We start from the raw sequence: 16,271 nt of genomic DNA on the forward strand, positions 1-16,271 counted from the left end.
AAATATTTTTGCAGCTTGAACAATTCATTTTCTATTTCGTTTCGATATTTATAACTGCGTTGATCATTTTCAAGTAATTCTTGGGAGTATTTCAATAATTTCAGTTTGTCAAATCTAAAAAAGTGAAAACATTTACTCGCAAATTAGAGTTGAAAGTTTTCAGATGATATCTTTCTTATCGACGCAAAATATGACTGAGAATTTAGTTGCAAAATTTTCCAAGAGGGCGTTAGTGCATAGTGAATTTTCAAACTACGTAGACAGACCCAGTAAAACTGGCGGTTATAATGTTATGAATGATTTTAGCAAGCCTTTCAAGTCGGTGGCTTTGCTCAAGGAAAAGGAAAAACATTATCGTAATAATAGTCGCATGACAAATGTCTGATAAAAAGTTAACGAGTGGCATTGTTACCTTCAGCGAAGCAGAATATAATGATTATCAAAAATCTCTATCGTCAAGAAAAGAATGGCCCGGTATCAATGTCAATGCTGCTAAAGGTACAGTAAAATATCTATATGAATTTAACATAAATTACATTCATTTAGAAATTCATGCTTGGGCAAAAATTGGGTTCTAGATTCACGGGTAACGTTAAACACACCGATGCTAATTATGGAGTTGTATCGATTAGTGCCTTATAAGGAAGGCCGTTATATACACTTTCACCCATTCAATATGCCCCATATTAAAATACGTAAGATCGAGCTAGTTGGACTTGTCACAAATGTTAAACACAACATCAATAATCTGTTTCTGACAAGTAAGGGAATGATGAAAATGTCACTCGGTATGCCCCTAAACTTCATGTTTTTGCAGTTGAGGATGGCACAAGTGTGATAGAGATTCACTATAAACTACAGCAGTACATGTCCACGGTGGAACAGAGGCGACAGATTAATGAAAAGTATAGATACCAAGCTGAAAATTTAAGACAAAGTGAAACCAAAGTAGTTGCAAATCTTCCAAATAAACTTCCTCAACCACGTCCAGGATTCTGCTATTCACGTGATACGTGTCTGCAAGATGTAGCTGTAAGTTTCAGAATTATTGAATACGCATCATGGATAATATGCTGTGTATGTTGTAGAATCACTTTTTATAAAGCTCCTCACCATGTCTTTCAATTATTTTTATATCATTATCGAGACTACTACGGTCATAATATTTAATTTATACAGAGATTTGTTTTATTGAAACAATAATTTATTAGAACGATTGCTTTTAAGAACAGGTGCTGGAAAACGAATGGTGGTTAGAGACAAACAATGGCTTTTTGGGTAAAACCATTCTGCCTTCTGATTATATATACGTCATTGGATATCCATCTCTCGACGTGAGATTTCAAGAGATACCGCAAGATATTACAGCAGAGTTTATTGAACATGCAAAACTGACCGTGTTTGCGCTATCTGTCACGTGTATTTCAGAAGAGACATACAATAACAAATTATCAGCATGGATAAATACCACTGTTTCTCAAAGATATAAAGAAGCAGAAAAGGACCTGACTGTGCCGCGAAAAATATCTGATGCGTCTAAGGATGAGATATTACATTGAGATATAATTTATAATTACATATATGTTCATAAATACATAGAATGATCCTCAACACGATTGAGTAATTAACTTCGATATACTTGAAATCAATCAAATAAATTCAATAAATCACGGAAAAAATGATATTTGTTGTTTATATCTTTCAACAGACTCGACGACGGTTGCACAACACGTTACTGAATTTTCCGCTGAATGACCAATCCGGAGCGTCATTTAACGGAAAATACCGTTGTTGTCCAATTGTCGAGTCTGCTGAATGCAGTAATTGTCTGTATACTTAACGAGTACAGAGGTTTATAACCTGTTATACCACGTTATGTACCACGCACACACCTGACCCTTCCGCATAGCAGTAGTACCCAGTAGTACCCGAGAGCGACATTCTTGACAGATGCCGCTAGTCTCTAGAATCATCTTCTCCTTTTATCCTCCTTCCAATTCCAACCCTGTCCCTACCATCTCCACCGCGAGCTGGCGAGCCTCCGTACGTGCCGTCGTTCCTGTTCGCCGCTGTCGCGCGGATTCGCGAATACACGTCCGAGTTCCCCGAGGATGGCTGCGATGCTGTCCAATTGTTCGCGGTTCGCGCCCCGTGCGATCACGCGGAGCAGCGTGTTACGGACCAAGGTAAGCCCTAACCACGCGGATCCCGGCTTTCCCGCTCCCGCTTCGCTTCCCCTTTCGCGACATGGTCGACAGCTGTGACATTTCGTCGATCGTTTGGATGCTGAAATATTCACTCGAAAATCGTCTCGGTGAAATGGTGGTTAGCTCGCGCGAGACCTGCCGGATTGTGCCCGTCGTTGGCCGCAACGACGATTACATAATACAGGAGGTACCTCTCGACTCAACATTGTCTCGTGACTCGCGCTCTCATCACGATCTGTCAATTAAACGTCGCAGATCAATCCGCTTGATTACGGTCACGTCGATGACACAACATATCTCGATGTCGCGATCAATCACCTCGATCGTAACGTCACGTCCCTGTCCCTGTTGCTGTTCATGGTGGAAATAATACCCTATTTTTATCCCTGGTTTCATAAGATCAATCGTCTGTTTTTCCGGCTGAACCCGCCGCTTTTAAACCGAGTTGCCGTCCACGCCGTGTACGGCCCACGCGTTACTCAACTTGAAGTAACTGATTTCTGTGTTCGTTTTTATTGCAGCTCGTGAGATCGTTGTACAATCAAGGTAAGATTAAGCAGAGATGATGAGATATAATGGAAACTTTGAGGGATGGCAGCTACTAAATGCAGTGTAATTCAATTGGACAAATAGATAGAGATAGCAGAGAGACTACTAACTGTAACGAATCATTTTTGTAGGGCGCACTGTAGTTATCCATGCCGAATCTGCACCCGATACTAAAACTTCATTGTAAGTAATATCGTCTATGCATTATTTTGTCTTTTAGTGTATATATATATTTATTTATGTATATATTTTTAGTCTTTAACACGTTGACTGGCCACACAAGCTTTCTATGTTTTGTCCTGGGGGCTAGAATATTATGTTTTAATAAAAACATTTAATCGTTGAACAGTAATAGCAGTACAGTTTTTATTTCATAATATTCTTTAATTATTTATCATCCTTATTTTAATCATTCGAAAGAATTTCGTAACTCTGACCAGGCTGAAAAGACAAGTTCCAGTCAATGCGTTCAATGAATTTGGTAGTGGAGCAATGTTCTGTATATCTGCAGACTTTAGTTTCTCCATGCTGTGCTGATTGCTTCGTAATCCTTAATAAGTTAACAAATACCGTTGCAATTGAACAGAGGATTAAACTCTTTTATTTCTAGATGTAAAAAGTATAAGGCGAATCATTGTTGGATAAATCAAACGACGAGACAAATCCATCCTACTTTGGCATTATGTAAGTACAACATTTGATATTTCAGTAATGTTCTGAATTAAAACGCGATAAAAATTAATTTACAAATTAATTTTAATCAAGTCCTAATTGACTTTCTTTATAATTTATGTTATGCAAATATTAGGGGAGATCAAGGAGGTCCTAGTTCCTGCATTTGCCGAAAGTGTAAGCGAGGGCGACGTAAGGTGGGAGAAAAAGGTCGGCGATCAGGTCAAAGAGGACGATGTCCTTTGTGAGATCGAAACGGACAAGGTAAGGTACACGTTCCTAATCTTCTTCCTCGTATAACATACCTTAAAAAAATTAATCGCTCTTGTCCATAGACTTCGGTTCCTGTTCCATCGCCCGGGCCAGGTGTTATAAAGGAGCTCTTCGTTAAGGATGGCGACACAGTAAAACCAGGACAGAAATTATGTACCATTGACATCGGCGCGACCGGCGGAGTTGCACCGACGGCGGAAGCCCCGAAACCTGCTGCAGCTGTTCCGCCACCCCCACCGAGAGCAGCAGCACCACCTCCTAGTGCAGCAGCTCCACCACCTACGCCAAAACCAAAACCTACGGCACCTGTTCGACCTGCCAGTCAACCGCCATCCGCGCAACCGGTTGCGTCGATGCCAGTTGCGGCAATCAAGCATGCTCAAGTAAGTAATAATTGAGCAAGCAATTGCTTTGAACGATATCAGCGGAAACAATGTGAAACTTTCAGTCGCTGGAAGGCGCAAAAGTTCAACTACCTCCCGCCGATTACACGCGCGAGATAATCGGCACCAGGACGGAGCAACGGGTGAAGATGAACAGAATGCGCTTACGTATCGCGGAACGTTTGAAAGACGCGCAGAATACAAACGCTATGTTAACCACTTTCAACGAGATTGATATGAGGTAATTTCATAAATTGTTGACAATTTATTATGATATTCATTACCACGTGTACACTGGAAGAATTTATTTCTCGTGTTCAAGATATAGATACATATATAGATACATGTTTATACGGCTAATTTGCAGTCGCATCATGGAGTTCCGTAAAACGCATCAAGAATCGTTTTCGAAGAAATACGGTCTCAAGCTTGGTTTCATGAGTCCGTTTATCGCGGCTAGTGCTTACGCTCTGAAGGATCAACCGGTGGTGAACGCAGTTATAGACGGCACCGACATAGTATATAGAGATTACGTAGATATTAGCGTGGCGGTCGCGACGCCAAAAGGACTCGTCGTACCGGTACTGCGCAGCGTGGAGAACAAGAACTTTGCCGAGATCGAAATTGCTCTGGCTTCGCTGGGCGATAAAGCCAGGAAAGGAAAGATCACGGTCGAGGACATGGATGGTGGTACTTTCACGATAAGCAACGGTGGTATCTTCGGATCGCTCATGGGCACTCCCATCATTAATCCGCCGCAGAGCGCGATTCTTGGCATGCACGGTGTCTTTGATAGGCCCGTTGCTGTCAAGGGAGAGGTAAAATTCGATAAAGTTACACAAAGTCACTCGGTGATTGCAATCACCGTCATTCGAATTATACCAGTGTCCTTTTTCGTAGGTTGTCATTCGACCAATGATGTACGTAGCTTTGACGTACGATCATCGACTCATCGATGGACGTGAGGCCGTATTCTTCCTGAGGAAGATCAAAGATGCCGTAGAGGATCCTAGAATTATTTTGGCTGGCCTTTAATAATGCGCACGTTACGCGTTAACGATTTCTCGCCGTGAACGAATACGAACGAGAGCGAGGTCCAGGAACTCGGCAGGGAATTTTCCCTCTTCAAAAGTCTTTTACCATTGGAACGTCTCATTACTTCTCGTCTCGTTTCGAGTTTGTCGATCTCCGACTCGCATAGCATGCTAGATCACTCGCGTCCAGTCACGCGAATAAAGCTAAGCATACAAACTAGTCCCGTCTGTAACTTGGAATTCTTATTATAAAAACATTGCAAGTCATTTTGCGCGTTAAATCTCTGCTGTAACGCGTTTTTCTTCCCGAAATTCCTCGATACGGCACAACAATAGTAATTGCGTAATCGGTAGTGTCGACCTTTACGCTCGAAGCATTAGAATGCCCGTGAGCTCTCGTATTTTTATTCTTCTCGACGATCGCGCTACGCTTGATCGAGCACAACGGAGAGAGCAGGCTAAAAAGTACTTGACTAGATGTAGATCCTACAAGCTAAAATAAAATTTCACCAATCTAGCATTGTTGAATCATCGCGATCACATCGGCGGCGGCGGCGGCGACAACGTAATTTACGTAACGCGCGACTCGATAGATGTTCAAACACTGGAAATATTACTGTTTGCACACCATTTGTACGTTATAATATACAGCGCAGTATATTATAATCTCCGAATCCGTTCGCAACGGCAAGTTTTGCACTCGACCGAAAGCGGGATATCCCGATTATGTGATCTTGTAAACCAAAAGCGTTTTTCAATAAAAAGCTAAACTGTTGGCATGTTTTTCTAACATAATGTGGGGCGTTATGGTGTGCATTATGTGTTGACGTACAAATGGAGCACACTGCCAATATCCGAGTATCTCGAATCGTTAAATCGCACTCGAGTGTTTAGTCACTCGTAACTGTACAGACCATATTAATTTCTCGCGCCTTGTTTGTGCGTTGCCATCGGTATCATCCCTCGATAACGAACCATCACTACGTAAAAAGATATATGTCAAGTTCAATACCATACGTAATATACATACTATTATTATACATTGTATATAGTATATGTATGTATACTATAGTATATGTATATTGATTCTTATCGATCATCTCGTGAAACGTGGCGTCAGAAATGAGAAAATACATGTGATTAATTCTCGTACTTCTCGGAACAATCCAATCATATTTATTGTCCCTATAAATTATAAATATACTTAATTTATTTTATATTACATAATTTATGTCTTTCTTTCTTTTTATTAAAATATAAAAATGTAATTCCGTGCAGAACTTATGAAAATATAAATTATCTAAAACATTTCTCTTGTTTCATTTACATTGTAGATTTACCAACACTATCGATTGAAAGAAAATGGCGGAACTCGATCTTCTCTTATCGACTGCATCAACATCGTATAAACGTACGTACAAACGAATCTTGGCGAATGACTTCGCCGTTTCGTGTAGCGGTCGAACGTTGACGGAAAATGGTACGTGTGTTCATCAAGTTGCATTAGACAATTGTTTTCCTTTATTACGAGACGCGCAACAATATTGCTATTCAGTACAACGATAAATTACAATTATCGTTGTATCGTTCTTTAAGTTGTACATTACCCAATTTTCTTAGGTTAACCACCTTTAAAAAATTAGCTCGTCACACGCCTAACTTTTGTCTAAAGAAGGATCACGTACTTGAATTTAGTCTTAAAATGAGTTTGTTTTTTTATCGTGTCACCAACGAGTATTTATTTTTCTCGTTACGTTAGTCGACAAATATCTTCAAGCTTTACTCGTAGTTTACTTATTGTTTAAAAGAATTCAAAATTTTGTCTCAATAATTGACAAGAATATTTTTTCAATATATTTCAGTTACTAACGAGATTCTTTATAGTAAATTTGATGATACTGATTTGATACCGACGATAACAGGGTCAAAACCAATCTGGTACTGGCGGCAGTGGTGGAGACAAGAAGGATGACAAGGACAAGAAGAAGAAATATGAGCCACCAATTCCCACGAGAGTGGGCAAAAAGAAGAGACGTACCAAAGGTCCCGATGCAGCTTTAAAATTGCCTCAAGTGACTCCCCATACGCGTTGCAGACTGAAACTTTTAAAGCTCGAGCGCATCAAAGATTATCTACTGATGGAGGAGGAATTTATTAGAAATCAAGAACGTCTGAAGCCGCAAGAGGAGAAAAACGAGGAGGAGAGATCGAAAGTGGACGATCTCCGTGGAACACCAATGTCCGTTGGAACATTGGAAGAGATTATCGACGACAATCATGCAATCGTGTCCACCTCGGTTGGCTCCGAGCATTACGTGTCCATTTTATCATTCGTCGACAAAGATCAATTAGAACCTGGATGTTCCGTATTGCTGAATCACAAAGTCCACGCTGTCGTTGGTGTCTTGGGTGATGACACAGATCCTATGGTCACGGTGATGAAGCTTGAGAAGGCTCCTCAGGAGACTTATACCGATATTGGAGGTACGTTGTATCGTACAACATTGTACAACAGTTACGTTTAAGAACAAAGATTTTGTAATTTATAAAAGTTTAGAAAAAAAAACAATGTCTTTTATAGTAAGCATATAATAATAAGCATATAATAAGTAAGTTAACACATTGAGTGTCGCAGCATATTCACGTTCCATTCAGGCCACGGATAGCTCACACATTATTGATTCATTGCATTGAGCGGAAACGTTTATAAGATATGAATTATGACATTTATAAGACTACAAAAAACTAATTCTAGTTAGCAAGGAGAAGGGTTAATATATATATATATAACAATTCATCATACAATGTTTCTTCTTATGAAATTATTCAAACGGCCTGAGCGGAAAGATCAGTGCGGGCCACCATGAACCACACTGGACCGATGATCCATGCGGCATTCGTGTACTACTAAACTAAATCAAGTAAAATAATGTATGAAACCATTTAAGAATATGACTGAAAAATATACTCTGCTATTTTTAGGTCTCGATACACAGATTCAGGAGATTAAAGAATCTGTAGAGTTGCCCTTAACTCATCCAGAATATTACGAGGAAATGGGTATTAAGCCTCCGAAGGGTGTAATACTTTACGGACCACCTGGAACGGGGAAAACACTGCTCGCCAAAGCCGTGGCTAATCAAACATCGGCTACATTCTTGAGAGTCGTTGGTTCCGAGCTTATACAGAAATACTTGGGTGATGGCCCGAAACTGGTGAGAGAACTCTTCCGAGTTGCCGAGGAACATGCTCCCTCTATCGTTTTTATCGACGAGATAGATGCGGTAGGAACAAAGAGATACGACAGCAACAGTGGTGGCGAAAGAGAAATTCAAAGGACCATGCTGGAGTTGCTGAATCAACTCGATGGTACGCTCGTGCTAAATATAATCTTTAGTGCGCGCGAATGGTAGATGTCTGACAATCGACAAATTATTATTGCCAGGTTTCGATAGCAGAGGTGACGTGAAAGTGGTTATGGCTACCAACAGAATAGAAACTTTGGATCCTGCTTTGATCAGACCCGGTCGTATCGATAGAAAAATAGAGTTCCCATTGCCGGACGAGAAAACTAAACGAAGAATTTTCAATATTCATACCAGCAGGATGACTTTGGCGCCTGACGTGAATCTTGCAGAATTAATCATGGCAAAAGATGATCTTTCTGGTGCAGATATCAAGGTAAAACAACATTTCTTCCCGAAGATATAAATTTACTCGCATGTGCCGTACATACATATCTCTATACACGATGTATATATATATCTCTCTCTCTCTCTCTCTCTCGTTACTTTCGATCTTTAGATTCCTTTAAACGTCTCATATTTCAGGCAATATGCACCGAGGCTGGTTTAATGGCTCTGCGCGAACGACGCATGAAAGTTACCAGCGACGACTTTAAAAAGTCCAAGGAGAGCGTATTATATCGAAAGAAAGAAGGCTCTCCCGAAGGATTATATTTATAAAGAAATTCGTCATCGATACTCTCTGTACGATTAAATCACAGAATTATCGAAGCATGTCAATAAAAATTTCTACAGGAAAATTGTATTACATTTTTATAACGATACATATCTACTTGAAAGCTTAATTTACTTAATTTTATTATCCTTCTACTTTGTAACTCGATCACATGTTTAGTTGTCAGAGATATTATAAATTAAATATACCTAATTTAGACGTCGATCGATTCGAATACCCGCTTTTTGCAAAATAGCTTCCCTATATTCACGTAATCTTTCTATTACTTGCACAGAGTGCGTTCTCTGTTGATTTAAAATTTCAGAGAACGGAACGTGTTGGTAACTCGGTTTGGCTTCATTCCGCGATTCGACGCTGCATATCCAACATGCTCCTCGTCTAGTTTGGTCAAAGACAGCAGTCACATCGTCAGGATGCTTCGTAGTTGGTGATAGAGCAGTAACTAGACTCTTGTATCTTCCCAACGTGAAAGCTGTCTCAAAGCCATCCTTATAACCTATATCAAATCCATGTTGGAGCACAGAATCTGCTCCATCTTGTATTCCTTCTCTATATCCGGTCTAAAAATGTGATTAAATACAGAAAGCAGTATTTGAACGGGAATACAAACATTTCGAGCAAGTAACATCGACACGTCAATCGACCGAGAATTTGCGTGTACCTTGGCAGCAGCATCCATGACGCGTTTCCAACATTTCGAAGCAATATATAGAGAATCGTCATTCTCCATTGAATTATCTTCATTCGCTTGCCTTACATTTACCATTTCGTATATTTTGCTGAATTATTTTCCCAATATAATGGTGAGAGTTAGTGGAATGAAGCGTCATCACGAGATACGATCTACTTCCGCAGCGTTCGGAATTCGGAATTGTGGCTGCGCAAGAAATTGGAGAAGTTTGACAGCGCCGCCAACATAGCTAATTGAGTAGCCTCAATTGGAGGAGAGTTTACGAACACACGCCGGTACTTGTAACGAATTTAACAAGATTGCCAATTGTTGTCAGAATTTTAATAAATATCATTTCCGCGACGTCCCTTTTACGCCTTTATTAAACTTTGCGTCACACGCACCGTTGCGGAGATAATAGCGAAAAACTAGTTTTTACATGATGGTCGATACCTCGCGAACGGAGAGGGTTAGAGAGGAGAGAGAGAGAGAGAGCTAGCTGACAAGCTAGAGAAGCAGTTAGCTGGCAAAGTGATGCGCCGCAGCAGCTGCGCCTCTGACAAAGTCATTGGCCCGCATGCCCGCCCGCAGGCCCGTACATACACCCGCACGCCCGATGTACGAAATATTATCTCACAATTATATGTCACAATTATAGAAAATGACAATTTTCGAAAAAGACAACGCGCAAATGACTTTTCTACTTATTTTTCAATTATGTATCGTATTATTCGTTGTACATATACGTGATGAGAAATTATACAAGAGAAAGGATGTACGGAAGTATGTACGGACATGTATGGAGATATTTGATAGATGATTTTATGTTTCTATATAATTATGTAGAGTTTTACTGGCAACACAGGCGCGCGCTAGGCGCGCTATTTTTTAATTATTTTGAACGTTAATAATGTTTTCGGATAATATTGATCTATTATTATTTATTATATAATAAATAAGACAAATCTTATTGTAAAAAAGGCGTTAAAGGTGTTATTTATTTCATGGTGTTTGATGAATAGAAATTTGACAGAATTGACAGAATTGACAGAATTGACAGAATTGACAGCTGCCGTATCGTACGGCACATGAGCTGATTTGGCGAGCCGCGGGCCGCGGGCCGCGAGCACGCGTCTTGGCCGTTGGACGTTGGAGCGTACGTAGGTGAGTGTGAACGTGAATGTGGAGAAGAAGGAAAGCGAGAATTTTAGCATACGATTAGGATATGGGAGGATGGAGCGCAGCAATTGTTTTGGAAGTGGTCGGAATGGAAAGGTCGCATGGACGTTACAGTTAATTACGTTATAGTTAATAGAAGTATGGTTAGATTTGTGATTAGGTGTTTAGTTGGTGAGAAGATATGGTAAGGAAAAGTTGATGGGACATGAATTAGAGGGGAAATTGCGGATAAGCTAGTTAGGTAGGTAGGTAGGTAGCGCGCGACGCGTACTGCGTGGCTCCGATTGGTCGGAAGGTGGTGGTTTACGTACCGGGCGTGGCGACGCTACCGCGTGGCTGGATTAGTGTGGATGAGGCGTTGGAAATGATAGTTGGCTGATAAAGACGGATCTTTATTCTACGGAGAAGGTGTAGGTAGGGGTAGGGATATTTAAATATGCCTTAAGGCATGACCTTTGGAAAGAAGGGAAGGAATTTAGATAGAATGAATAATTTGGATGAAATTGAAAGGCGTTGCAGGAATATGTTTGCGTTTTGGAAAGAAGTAAAATGGTAGAGTGTATTTGGAAGTGGTGGAAGTGAGTGGGTAATGGAAAAGATGGAAGAGATGGAAAAGATGAAAAAGATGGAAAAAATGTAAAAAATGGTAATAATGTTGGATGGTGTATTCGGTTTTGAAAATGATAAAGATTGGTATTTGTAAGAGTTATTGATTGGAATATGATGGGAAGAATTTGAGGTTAATTAGTAGAAATTAGGGAAATTTGATGAAATGAATGAGTTAGCGTGGCTTGACCCTCTGGTTGGACAGATGGTACAGGTGCTGCTGAGGAGGATAGGAGGATAGGAGGATAGGAGGATAGGAGGATAGGAGGATAGGAGGATAGGAGGATCCCGTTGGTAAAAGGGATTGACCTTACGTTTGCCTTAGGTAAAAAGGACGATGGAGTAAAAAGAGACGGTGTGGAATAATATAAATATAAATATAAATAAAAATAAAAATATGAGGGTGAAATGGACGTTGGTGGTTGAGCGGAAAATGGAGCGGAGAATGGAAGCGTATCGGTGGGCTGGAAGACACTTGGTACGGCGGTTGCGTGCGTACGTACGTGGAGAGGCAGAGGCAGAGGCAGAGGCAGAGGCAGAGGCAGAGGCAGAGGCGAGACGGTGGGGCGCCGTTGGTCGAGCTGACGGAGCGACGTAACAGGGACGTAAGAATAAAAATAGTTGTAAAATTGGTGGATATTGGATATTTTTTTTTTTTTTTTTTTTAGTGGACATGGACATGGACATGATAGAGATGTACTGCACTGGTGATAGACGGACCGGCGGAGATGCTGTCGGTATATCCGTGTATCCGTGTATCCGTGTATCCGTGTATCCGTGTTAAGGCATTAAGAAGGGAAATGCGCGCGCGATGGTAAGGAAAGAAAAGCAGGAAAGCAGGAAAGAGGAGAAAATGAGAGGAAGGGAAGGGATGGGAAGGGAAGGGAAGGGAGAGAAAATGGGAAAATAATGGATTTAACGTGGTGGTAACCGGGATGAATGCCGTACTAACGATATAAATAGGCGCAGTACTAAGGAGGAAAAAAAAAAAAAAATGAAATTTGCTTTGTGCACCGCAGGCCGATGGACCTGAAAAAAGCCTGCGGCGCTAACGATTATAAACATAGGCGGTGCTGACCCGGAAAAAGTGGAAAAAATGAGGGAAGGAAGAGAAAAATAGAAATTTGCTTGGTTCGTGCGCCGCAGGCTGATGGGCGTGAAAAAAGCCTGCAGTACGGACTAGATGGAAAAAAAAAAAAAAAAAAAAAGAGGAAATGGTGTCCGCAGGGATTGCGATATGGGAGCAGGTAGATGGAACGAGGATAGAGATAGAGAGAGAGATAGCCTATGTACGTTTATTCGGAGTATGGAGAAGCGACGAGTATGGAGGACTACCGATCGCTGACACGTTACCGAAATGCCCCCTGCATACAGGCCGTATTGATAGTGGAGCGTGAAGTGAAGACTGGAGACGACGGAGACGACGACGGAGACGAAGCGTGTGTTATGGAAGGAAGATGGTCGTAAGACGAATATAGAGTAGATTTGATAGCGACGAAAGAAGAGGATGGTGGAGAGTGGAGAGTGGAGAGTGGAGAGTGGAGAAGAAGTTTTGGCTGAAGTAAGCGTTATGGAATGCGGGAGACGGACTGGGCGAAGAGGCGCTTAAGCTAAGGAGCGGGAATGCCCATGATGCTTATTGCCGCATTGGACCTATTGGCTGTTTGCGTGATATTTGCGTTGGTTGGTGCGATGTGGCAATGGCGACATAGCATGGCGACATAGCGACATAGCGACATTGCATGGGAGACGTGGCTGGAAGTACGATGGAGGTTTAATAGAGGCCGTGACTGTAAAATATTAGCCAGGTGTTATTAGAAAAGGATATTGATTGGATGATCGTTGTAAGGTTGAATTGGAATAGGAATAGGAATAGGAATAGGAATAGGAATAAGGAATAAAATATAGATTTATTGCTACTCGCAAGGTTTAGTTGACCGGTTGAGGATAAGGAATGGAAGGGAGTAGGAGGAATTTTGGAAATTAGTAAAGGAAGAGACGATGGTAAGGTAAGATGATGAAGAGATGATGGTTTGGTATTGCATGGAATTAAGCAGGCGGTTAACAATATAGTGAGAGGTAATGATAAAAGGGAAAAGAGAAAAGAGAAAAGAAGAAAGAAAAAGGAAAATGCAGAAAATGCAGGAAATGAAGAGAAAAAATGTAAATTTTGCTTGGTTTAAGCGCCGCAGGCCGATGAGCCGAAAAAAAGCGTGGTTTATTATATTATTGTTATATTTAACCACTGGAAAATTGAGGGAAGAAAAAAAAAAAAAAAAAAAAAATAGAAATTTGCTCGGTTTGAGCACCGCAGGCCGATAATCGGAAAAAAGCCTAGTGTATTAGCCATAAAAAAAAAAGAATGGAGAAAATTAAAAAAAAAAAAAAAAAAAATTTGCTTGGTTCGAGCGCCGCAGGCCGATGATCGGAAAAAAAGCCTGGTGTACTAACCTAACCTAACCGTTAAAAAAAAAGGAGAAATTGAGGAAAGGGAGAGAAAAAAAGGGAAAAAAAAAAAGAGAAATTTTCTTTGTTCAAGCGCCGCAGGCCGATGATTAAAAAACAAAGCCGTGTATTAACCATTAAAAAATTGAGCAAATTCAGGAAAGTTGGATAATTTAAGAAAAAAAAAAAAAAAAAATAAATAAAAAAAAAAACTAAGTACAATATAAAAGATTTGGTTTTATTTCTTTCGTTAATAAAGTTGAATAAATTATAAAAATTTGAATATAATTATAAATGTAGTTAGTTCAACTAATTTACTCAGTTCAACTTGACGTATATTTGACTTATTGTTGAAAATTAGGAAAATTAACACTTTTTTGTTACTTTGCGAACGAATGAGTGAACAGAAAAAAAAAAAAAAAAAAAAAAGAGATTGCAATAAATAATATAAAATATTATATATGCAGATAATGACCACTAGTCGCAGTACACATAGAATGAAATAGTACTATTTCCTTATGGAGTATAGTGAGCGTAGACAACATTATTTGGTTTTGGCGATTCTAGAAAGTACTTGTAGAGAACTAGCATAAGCATAGGTAATAAACTAGCATAAGTAATACCTGTTTATTTTATACTTAAACGCATACATATTTTTATATAAAAAAAAAAAAAAAAAAAAAAAGTTGAATACATTATGCAAACAAAATTATAAGATCAAATATATGTACATTTATAAAATATTTAATGGAAAAAAAAAATTGAGTTATTTTACACTTTTACACGCCTTACCATCCATCTATATTATATTATAGTTATTATATTATATATTTCAAAGTACTATTATTTTGAAAGTAATATTATTCCTGAAACATCTATTACACTACCACCCGTGACATAAACATGTTCCCTTATACCAGTTGCAAAGAGAGAATATTACTGCTATCGTTTCGTAATGGTGCTATGCAAATATAGTTTTGAACGAAGTTTCTCCGTTCTCGAGAGGTAATTTCGTTATTACGAAATTCAGTTTTAGTAGATAATTCTTATTAGCTTAAAGTCTGTTATAAAATCTGTTTGCACTGTTTGTTGTTATCATTAGTACTCTAAAGAAATATATTCTATATGCATAATAATATATGCATAATATATTCTGTATATAATAATATTTGTATCTTGTTTCTAAAAAAGGCCGATAAAAATAAAGATAAATTTTGATTGATAATAGTTATACATGAATATTATATACTAACCTTAACCGCACGATCCAACTTTTACACTAGTTAGTTAAATGTTGTTCCTGTTAATTTTGTTGTTGTTGTTGTTGTTGTCCTAACGCAACCAGGCCTAACTAATGATTTGATTTCAGGTACAACGAAGGCAGTCCTAACCTTTGGGAATTCCCAGTCCTACCTTGGATGGCGTCGGGACCACAGTCCTAACTGATTACTTAACTATCTGATTAAATAATTAATTAACTAACTGTCAGGACGACGGAGACCGGTCCAGGTTAGGTTAGGTTAGGTTAGGTTAGGTTAGTTAGTTAGGTTAGGTTAGGTTAGGTTAGGGTTAGGTTAGGTTAGGTTAAGGTTAGGTTAGGTTAGGTTAGGTTAGGTTAGGTTAGGGTTAGGTTAGGTTAGTTAGGTTAGGTAGTTAGGTTGGTTAGGTTAGTTAGGTAGGTTAGGTTGGAGTCTTGTTGGATGCCTCGAGGCGAACGGACGTGTCTCTGATGCGCTCCGTACTCGAAGTGTTATCTGGCCTTTAAAATCCGGTTTTCGGGTTGCGTTTTGTACTCAGTTCGTGTATTTCGTTGCGCTCGTCACGAATCTTGTCGAGTTTTGCCGGAATTCCGGCAGAAATCCGAGATTTCGTGGTTTTAGTGTCGAGGTGACGCGCCGGCCATTTTGTTGGTTAGCCCGCCAAATCGCGCGCGTTAGATATCGCGTTTGCGGTCAATTTTCGGTTTTCGGGAGTTCGCGACGTGTTTATTGAGCTCTTCCGAGGAATCCGTGCCCTTCCGGTGCATGCTGGACATTCCGGAAAGCCAATTTTAGCATCCGCGTGTGCTCGTGACAGGTCAAGGTCACTCGCCTTTTTCGCGGTTTTTATTGACGCTTTTGCTTTTATGCGTTTCGCGTGCGGCTAATTACCGTGTTAGTGTCGCGTTATTGCGAGTTTGTCGTGTAATTGCGTGTACGGGGCGTACGCGTCAATTTATTTGCGTTACATGTTCGCCGCTTCGGCGCGGCCGTGTTCGCCACAAAGTGGTTAG

The 16,271-nt window shown here is 39.9% G+C and overlaps 4 protein-coding genes across 4 annotated transcripts; 3 read left to right on the plus strand and 1 right to left on the minus strand.

Annotated features, from left to right (window-relative positions):
- On the plus strand, positions 1-1,682 carry LOC105283045. Its single transcript, XM_011345499.2, has 4 exons — positions 1-498; positions 579-761; positions 818-1,032; positions 1,233-1,682. Exons 1-4 carry the CDS (start codon positions 378-380, stop codon positions 1,557-1,559), a joined length of 846 nt encoding a protein of 281 aa, XP_011343801.1. The 5' UTR covers positions 1-377; the 3' UTR covers positions 1,560-1,682.
- Positions 1,683-1,966: 284 nt separating this feature from the next.
- On the plus strand, positions 1,967-6,270 carry LOC105283046 (dihydrolipoyllysine-residue succinyltransferase component of 2-oxoglutarate dehydrogenase complex, mitochondrial). The gene is made up of 9 exons (XM_011345500.3): positions 1,967-2,186; positions 2,729-2,753; positions 2,888-2,939; positions 3,367-3,440; positions 3,565-3,692; positions 3,764-4,084; positions 4,150-4,325; positions 4,452-4,902; positions 4,985-6,270. The coding sequence occupies exons 1-9, from the start codon at positions 2,112-2,114 to the stop codon at positions 5,117-5,119; spliced, it is 1,437 nt and encodes a 478-aa protein (XP_011343802.1). The 5' UTR covers positions 1,967-2,111; the 3' UTR covers positions 5,120-6,270.
- Positions 6,271-6,494: 224 nt separating this feature from the next.
- On the plus strand, positions 6,495-9,158 carry LOC105283048 (26S proteasome regulatory subunit 4). The gene is made up of 5 exons (XM_011345502.3): positions 6,495-6,598; positions 7,041-7,602; positions 8,101-8,487; positions 8,564-8,799; positions 8,949-9,158. Exons 1-5 carry the CDS (start codon positions 6,596-6,598, stop codon positions 9,081-9,083), a joined length of 1,323 nt encoding a protein of 440 aa, XP_011343804.1. The 5' UTR covers positions 6,495-6,595; the 3' UTR covers positions 9,084-9,158.
- Positions 8,815-9,995, minus strand: LOC105283047. The gene is made up of 2 exons (XM_011345501.3): positions 9,761-9,995; positions 8,815-9,659 (listed from the first exon to the last, which is right to left on the minus strand). Exons 1-2 carry the CDS (start codon positions 9,863-9,865, stop codon positions 9,288-9,290), a joined length of 477 nt encoding a protein of 158 aa, XP_011343803.1. The 5' UTR covers positions 9,866-9,995; the 3' UTR covers positions 8,815-9,287.
- Between the last annotated feature and the right edge of the window lie 6,276 nt (positions 9,996-16,271).

The sequence above is a fragment of the Ooceraea biroi genome, chromosome 14, assembly GCF_003672135.1.
Source record: "Ooceraea biroi isolate clonal line C1 chromosome 14, Obir_v5.4, whole genome shotgun sequence".
NCBI lineage: Eukaryota > Metazoa > Arthropoda > Insecta > Hymenoptera > Formicidae > Ooceraea > Ooceraea biroi.